This window comes from Pteropus alecto, unplaced genomic scaffold (genome assembly GCF_000325575.1).
Source record: "Pteropus alecto unplaced genomic scaffold, ASM32557v1 scaffold220, whole genome shotgun sequence".
Lineage (NCBI taxonomy): Eukaryota > Metazoa > Chordata > Mammalia > Chiroptera > Pteropodidae > Pteropus > Pteropus alecto.
In genome coordinates, this window is record NW_006430043.1 from 2106691 (window position 1) to 2114553 (window position 7863).

The following is a 7863-nucleotide window of genomic DNA, read 5'->3' on the forward strand; positions in this document are numbered from 1 at the left end:
TTGAGCAGAGCCTAAAATTGAAATTTTACAATGAAGTTAGAACTTCTTAAACTCTAGAATGAGATGATTCTAATAATCAAGAGCAGTTGCAAATTATGAAACTCAGTCAAGAGGTAACTTGGCTGTACACCCCAAAACTCAGCCACTTTAAAAACCAACATTTGTTTCACTCGCGAATCTGCAGTCCAGGCAGCGCTCAGCGAGGACAACTCATTTTTCTGTCTCAAAGAGCTCCTGCTCTCTCAGGCAGCACCCACCAATGCACAGTGTCCAGAGTGGTGGTCATCCTTGCCTTCTGCTGCTCAGACCACACAGGAGGAAGAGTGAACTGTCTGAGTCCCCTCGCTGCTTCCAGAGGGACACTGCTGGCCAAGACTGCAACCAGTGGGCGTAAACGGCGCCCAGAGCCCCGAGACCCAGCCCCGTGAGGAGTCCTGAAAAATAAGAGGTTTGCTGTCTGTCTTTGGGGGGTGGGAAGGGGGGAAGGTGAAGGGGACATGTCAGGTCGCTGTACCCACAGGTGCTGAATGAGTCTGCTGCTGGGTGGAACTGATGCCGTGGGGTGCCCAAAGAGGTGGAGGACAGCCAGTGGGCTGAAGTGACAGGAGGCTCAGCTTTGGGCCTCTACGTAAGGGGCACAGGACTGTCCAATCTGGTCCATGAGACAGAGAGGCAGCTACTGCCTAGAGGATGCCAAGGGACACAGTGCCCTCCGGGGTTCCTCAACTGCAGTAGCTCAGAAGGCTTGGCAGAGAAAGAGGAATTTCAGGAGACAAACAGAAAAAAACTTGGCCCTGAAACACTTATAATTACCACTTTCTTGTCTTCTTCCAGGAGCTCATCCAGTTACAGCACACCCACATGACATGCAACCCATTTCACAGACAAAAACTCTAAGTTCTGTGGCTCAGATAAGCCTACGGGGCTGTGTGAGTCACCGCTCTGCTGGAGAGAAGCTCCAGGACTGCCATACTCCTCCCACTAGAGGGCACCCTAGCCTGGCTGCTGAAGGCACTCAATGCCATCATGGACGAAAGCTCTCTTCCTCCAGGAAGCCTTCCCAGATTGATGGACACAAAATGTGTCCTCTCTGGCTCCTCCCTGCTTGGATTTTTCATTCTCCCAGCAGCTTCCCTCCGAGTGCTCAGCACTCCATGGTGTACCATTCCTGTGTGGCCTGCAGCCACCATCCCCACATGTTAACCTTTTAACAGATCTGTGTACCAGGCTACCCTCCTCCAATCCATCCTATGCCTTGATAGCTTTAGCTCCCTAAAAATCTGCTTCCAAGACACCTCTACCCAGGCACCAAAGGCTCAGCAGAAGATGTCTGAAGGCTCCTCAGCTAGCCCTCAGCACAGTCCCAACGAAGCCCTCTAGCTCTTCTAGTTTTTCCCATTTTCTTTATTTTATGTTCAGTTTTTCTTTGGGGGCTCCTAAGCAGAAAGCTGAGTCCATCAGTGTCCAGGTTGTGGCACGGTGTCTTCATCGGCTCACAGAAGACCCCTCTCTTTTTACCAAACCATCTGGTGTGGTTTTAATGTTTTTTAACCCAACACTATGTTGTCTGTAAGTACATCAACTTTGTTGCTTCTAACTTATCGGCTCACAGAAGACCCCTCTCTTTTTCATTCATCTGGTATGGTTTTAATGTTTTTTAACCCAACACTATGTTGTCTGTAAGTACATCAACTTTGTTGCTTCTAACTTTCATATACATTTATCATCTTTTAATTATATTTATACTATTTCTGGTCATTTGAGTTTCTACCAACCTCTTTCTGCTACATATAATGCCACGATGAATTCCCTTATCCTTGCAGAGGAACTGCTCTCAGTGGGGTTGGACTTCTCTCAGGAGTGAGGTTACTGGATCATAAGGTTCACACATGTTTGCACCAGCCCACATTCCTACCCCCAGCGCACAAAGGTCCCCATCCTCCCAACTCTACTCAAGTTGGTAGCACCCACTTTCTAATCTCCGCCATTCTGATGGTAGAAAGATGCCTCGTGGTTCCAGTCTACATCTTCTAAGGACGGCGAGAGTCATCCTTACTCCTTGTACTTATTAGCCGTTTGGTCTTTCCTTTTGGGGGAAATGTCTGTGCAGACCGTAGCTAGCTTTCCACTGGGTTTCCTGTCTCGTACTTGTTTTGTAGGAGTTTCTTACAGGTTGTAGATATTAAGCTTTTTCCAGGCTATCAACTATAGAGTTAATTTTTACTCTAGAGTCTCTCATTAAACTGGAATTCTTCATTTTGATGTGGTCATGTCGATAAATTTTTTACCTGTGGTTTTGATTTTCAAAGTTTGTTTAGGAAGTCTTTCCCCACCCCTATGCTACAAACATAGTCTCTTATCTATTCCTTTGTTTGCTTTATAGTTTTACCTTCCATGTCCAGGCCTTTCCTCCATCTGAAGCCTCCCATCAATATGGTACAAACTGGACTCTAGCTCTACACTCTCCATATGGCGAGTTTATTTTCACTAATCTCACCAGATAAGTAAATGGCCCTTCACTTGTTGCCACCTTCATCAAATACCAAGTTTATCTTATATTAGATGGCCCATTTTGATCTCTGTATTCTATCTAATGGCTCATTTATCTGTTCCTACATAGATACTATACTTTTCTACTATTATTTCTCTCTAATCCTCAGACATTCTCTTTGTTGTCCTTTTTCATAACTGACTTTAGATGTTATTCTTCCATATAAATTTTAGATTAATTTTATCAAGTCCCTTAAAAGAAATCCAGTAGAGTAGAAACTAACATTTTTGTAAATGACTTTGCAAATCGGCAGTTGTGACCGGCTTACAGGCAGAAAAAAACTTTTTGATTTAGAGCTCTTTAAAATCAAGTTAACCTCAAGTCCCTTTATTGACTAAAATGATTAGTTTAATAAAAAATTTTACATTAAAAAAAGAAATCCAGCAGAGTTTTTATTGAGTCTGCATTGTGCTTATTAATTAATTTGTGGGAATTTATATCTTTGGAATATTAGGTAAAATTATTCTTGAATATGATATGATTCCACTTAATTGAATTTTCTTGCATGATTTTTTATATGCGGGTCCTACATTATGCCCCATATAGATTTTGTTAATACTTTATTGTTGTATCATAAAAATTTCATTATTATCATCACTCTTAGGAATTATAACTTTATTTTTCTATTAATTTTCTAATTGGTTGTTGCCAATATAGAAAAACACTTTTGATTTTCATAAGCTGACCTAGTAACTAGCATCACTGCTCAATTACAGTTTATCGATTTCTACAGTTTATCGATTGACTTTGTTGGGTTTTCTATGTAGTTGATCACATTGTCTGCAAATAAGACCAGTTCTACCTCTTCTAATACGTAGACATACTTCCTTTCTTGGCCAGGAATTCCAGTTTGTAAAGCATGGCATTAAGAGTGGGCATCTTTTCTTGCTCCCAAATTTCATTGGAATGTGCTTGAGTTTCATCCTTTAGGTATGACATCTTCTAAGCTCATCCATTGTGCTTTGAATATTCCAGTGCTTTTTTGCCAGTCTCCGCCTGGCACTGCCTCCACCCTTTCAACTTTCCCAAGCCTAGCTAAAGTCTGACCTTTCCCACAAAGCCTCTCTGATTGCACCTGCTCACAGTGAGCTCGTCCCCAAATCCCTGAGACAAGACACACTGTGCCAGTCAATTAACAATCATGAACTGCCATGAAAAACTACTATGTCTACTATCCATTTAACTTGTGCCTGTTTACAAATGTATCTGACTAACCAGTCAGCTTCTTGAGGACAGGGACGTGTGTTAAACTCTTCTTCACGCCCTGCAATACATAGTACCTGTTGAATAAACAGTTTTAGAGTATGTGAAGGTGCCATGTTTTATCAGCTCCAGCCCATAGTCCTCAGTGTGTTACGAGTTCAAGGTCAGAGGCAGAACTGAAGATGGGAAGGTTGGAGAACCGAGGAAAGCAAGGCCCAGGAGGTTCCTGTCCTGGGAAGGAGGTGGGTGTGTTCTCAGCCATCTGAGTGCTTTTACGAGGGTAAAATGAGTATTTCATTTTCAGGGAGACCCCAGGAGTCAGTTCTCTAACCCTCATCTCATAGATGAAGAAACAAAACACACAGAGATGAACTAACTCATCACATGGCTAGTAAGAGTCAGAGTGGATTTGCATCCACACTTTCTGACTCTCAAATCCTACGACTTCACTGAGCACAGAAAAACCACTTCTGCAGCCAGACAGGTGACACCTCAGACCGAGACTGTATCCTTGAACCTAGCAATCTCACCTCCACAAATTTATTTTAAAGAATTAGTGGAGATATGCACAAAAATGTATTGACTAATGCTCATCACAGTGTTGTTTATCATAAATCCATTAGGAAGGGACAAAAACAATTAAAAGGCCCATAGATATTAAGGCAAGAAGAAATGACAAAAGTCTGAGCATCTGTGGGTCAGAAGCCAGGCAGGCAGGCAGGCAGGCAGGCAGGTGACGACCAAAAAAACACAGAGTTGTGAATAAGGCCAGTCGCAATTGCAGGGAAGTAGGCAGGACTCAGAGAACCAGAATGGCAGGGCAAGCAGTCATTGTCCGCAGCAGCGACAAGCCAGCCCCTAGGCTGACCCAGGCTGGCTGGGTAAAGGGCAGGGAAAAGGCACGGGCCTTGACAACTGAACCAGCCTCAGGCTCAGCCAGAGCCTCATGATGAGGACCGGAACCCATCTCAGTCAGTTGCTCAGGTGGAAGGAAGCAACACCTCAGACTGGGCTGCTGCTGACTCTTTGTCAGCTTCCTGTCTAAGTCTGTTTTCAAGGAGCTCACCTGGTCTGTCATTCTCTTTGTTCTGGTCCATTTACAAATTGGTGCTTTAATTAAGGTTTTCTGAGGTGGCAATGATTGCCTTGTAAAAGCTATTGTGCTGTTGTGTGCTCACGCAAGGATGGAACCTCACAGCCCATGCGCGCTATCCCTTTGCAAGGCCCTGTTGGCTTCATGTAACTGGGACCAGTCGCCTTGTTAGTAGGTGGTAAGAGGTGGCACCTCCTACCACCAGACACTCGATTCATCTTCCCCAAGCCCAGCAAGGCATGGGTTGCCATTCATATATCACAAGTAAGAAACTAGAAAATGTAAGTTGTCCTAGGTCCCAAAGCTAGTAAGTGGCAGAGCTGGGCTTCAAACCATGCCTTTTTATCACCAGAGTCCATACTTCCATCATCTCCAACCAGGATAGGGGCCTGGGCACACTTATGGCTCCCCTGAACCCAGGAGGTAGGTATGTCTACACAGAGACCCTCAGTGAAGGGTCCAACTTGATACCAACCCCACTGTGTTGAGAAGTGAGCAGGGTCAGAGGACAAAGATACAGTGATAGAGAAATGTTTTACAGAGGCTTTGCCATCTTGCACCCCTCAGCATGTTACCAAGAAACAAATCTCAAGTAATCATTGGACATGGCTTGAGAATCTTCCAGGTGCTCACCAGTTCTAATGTGGATTGAGACAAGAGGAGAGAAAGATCTGGTTCTTTCTTGAATGTCAGCAGATATTTCACCCAGCAAAGGCTTAGCATCTAAGTGCCACCAGCCACACCTCCCACAGAAATGCTCCAAAAATCCCATCAGCTATTCAGCTGGAATCAGCCACCCTCCAGCTCCCAGACCTTGCCTCCTTGTGTGTCTCTCACACCTGAAGCCCTTATCCCACAATCCACATCCACAGTTCCCATAGCAGACATAAGAGTCTGGAAATCTATCCACAGGGTCCAAGATGAAGGGGCTAGAGTGTCCTTTTTATAGAATCCATGCAGATGTTGTCCAGCTCCCTAACAAATTCCCATAGCACCATCACCCGCCCTCCAAGATGGGCCCTCACTCACTCTCAGATATAACTGGACACTCACCCTGAGAGGGAGTAGGGAGGCCCCGGTGAGGCCCTGGGAGGATGCATAGAGGGCTATTTTTAGCCCAGACTGAGTCAGCATTTTGTTGTGGCTGGTCAGGAAACAGGTCCATCAGAGGAGTCATCCTCAGTACAAAGGCGGTCAAGAGACATGTGCTTGGAAGGATTTATGGGCTCAGAGTCTTGGGTTAGAGGAACCTCCTGGCTTAATCCCACTGCCCACCCATCAAAGCCATCACCAATCTAGCTCAAAGGGATTAAGGGGCAAATTAAGGGTGCTTGGCTGAGTCTCTACCTCCTCTCACCCTGTGGATCCTCTGAAGGGAGGAAGTGATGCCATCTCAGGATCCTGGCGACCTGTCTCCCCATTCCCAGCACCTTTCACTCTTCCTGATGAGTGTGCACGCACCAGTATTCATTGCTCAGCTTCCTGCTGGGAACCTAAAGGACTCTCACACCCTAACGTAAGACTCCAACTCAGCCTGGGCATCGTGGGGCCTTCCCTCCACCTGTGTCTTCTCCACCACCCCATGTGCACGCCGCCCTCTCCTGCTTCCAAACACCTCGGGTCTCTGCTGGATTCCTAGACCTGGCAAGTGTCTAGCGCAACATTAGCACTCAGGAAGAATTTACTGACTGAATGAAAAGATGATTACACAGTCTAGTCTCCAAATCAGAACTGGACTTCTTATCTCCTCCCAACACTATCCCCATTCCATCCCAGTCTTCTTTAAACCCACCTCCAAGAAGCCTTCCCTGATCAACTCCTGCAGCTCTAAGGTACTCTACACTCACATTCTTGAACCTTTCCCACCAGCAATGATACCCAGAACTCTGAAGAATGGCTCTGATTCTCTCCTGGACTCTCTGACTCCGTTTCTCCCATGTCCCAGCTGGTGTCCCATGGCTTCTGTTTTCCTAGAAATTCCCTAAGTGCATGGACCACACTCCTTCCAAAATCTCTACTACCACCCCCACTTCTGACTGGGCTCTGAGTAAGAACAGATGTGGAGAGGCTCATATTGACAGTGAAGAAAGGAACATGCTTTAGAGAGAGAGAGGAAGGCAAAGAAGCCTAGAACAAGAGGTTGTTTGAGATGTCGCCCCAACCTGAGACAGGCCAGCCTCTCCACCTGATGCCAGGTCATAGGGCCAGGGCCCATAGCTAAGCTTTGCTCCTTCCAGAAAAGGATACAGAGAGCAGGCTCCACCCCAGGTCACAGCACCCATTCCCTGCACTGGAGCGTAAAGTCCAATTGATGCTTCCAGGAGCCCGTCTCCCTTCTCCACGTGTAGTAGCAATAGGTAGGGCGAGGCCATGAGGAAGCTTGTAAAGGGCTTTGAAGATGAAACAGGCCTGTGGCTGGGGATTGTTGACACAGCTACACTGAAGAGGCAAGCGGGTTGGCTCTTAAGAGGCCAGGGTGATGCCAAGCCAATAAAATGTAGCTATTGTCTCTTTGCTGTCCTTTTTAATGCCAGCTACCCCTGCTGCATAAAAGGACCTGCCACGGCCCAGGGAGCACAGACCTTTGGCTCTATTCTCCACCAGTTTCTCCACTGTTCAGACATCTCCCTATCTCCAATATGACCTGTGGCTTCAGCAATGTGGGCTGTGGATTTGGCCCCAGGAACTTCAGCTGCGCCTCCGCCTGCGGGCCCCGGCCCGGCCGCTGCTGCATCACGGCCGCCCCCTACCGCGGCATCTCCTGCTACCGAGGCCTCACCGGGGGCTTTGGCAGCCAGAGCGTCTGCGGGGGCTTCCGCTCTGGCTCCTGTGGCCGCAGCTTCGGATATCGCTCGGGCGGCGTGTGCGGACCCAGCCCGCCCTGCATCACCACCGTGTCGGTCAACGAGAGCCTCCTCACGCCCCTCAACCTGGAGATCGACCCCAACGCGCAGTGCGTGAAGCACGAGGAGAAGGAGCAGATCAAGTGTCTCAACAGCAGGTTCGCCGCCTTCCT

The 7863-nt window shown here is 47.0% G+C and overlaps 2 protein-coding genes across 2 annotated transcripts in view; one reads left to right on the forward strand and one right to left on the reverse strand.

Moving 5' to 3' along the window:
• The window catches only part of LOC102891571 (keratin, type II cuticular Hb6), a 42856-nt gene that overhangs the window by 16986 nt on the left and 18007 nt on the right, over positions 1-7863 (reverse strand). The window lies entirely within an intron of this gene.
• LOC102883434 (keratin, type II microfibrillar, component 7C) overlaps positions 7487-7863 on the forward strand; it is a 6790-nt gene continuing 6413 nt past the window's right edge. The window contains 1 exon segment of the mRNA XM_006904570.3: positions 7487-7848. Coding sequence (XP_006904632.1) covers positions 7487-7848 — 362 coding nt within the window.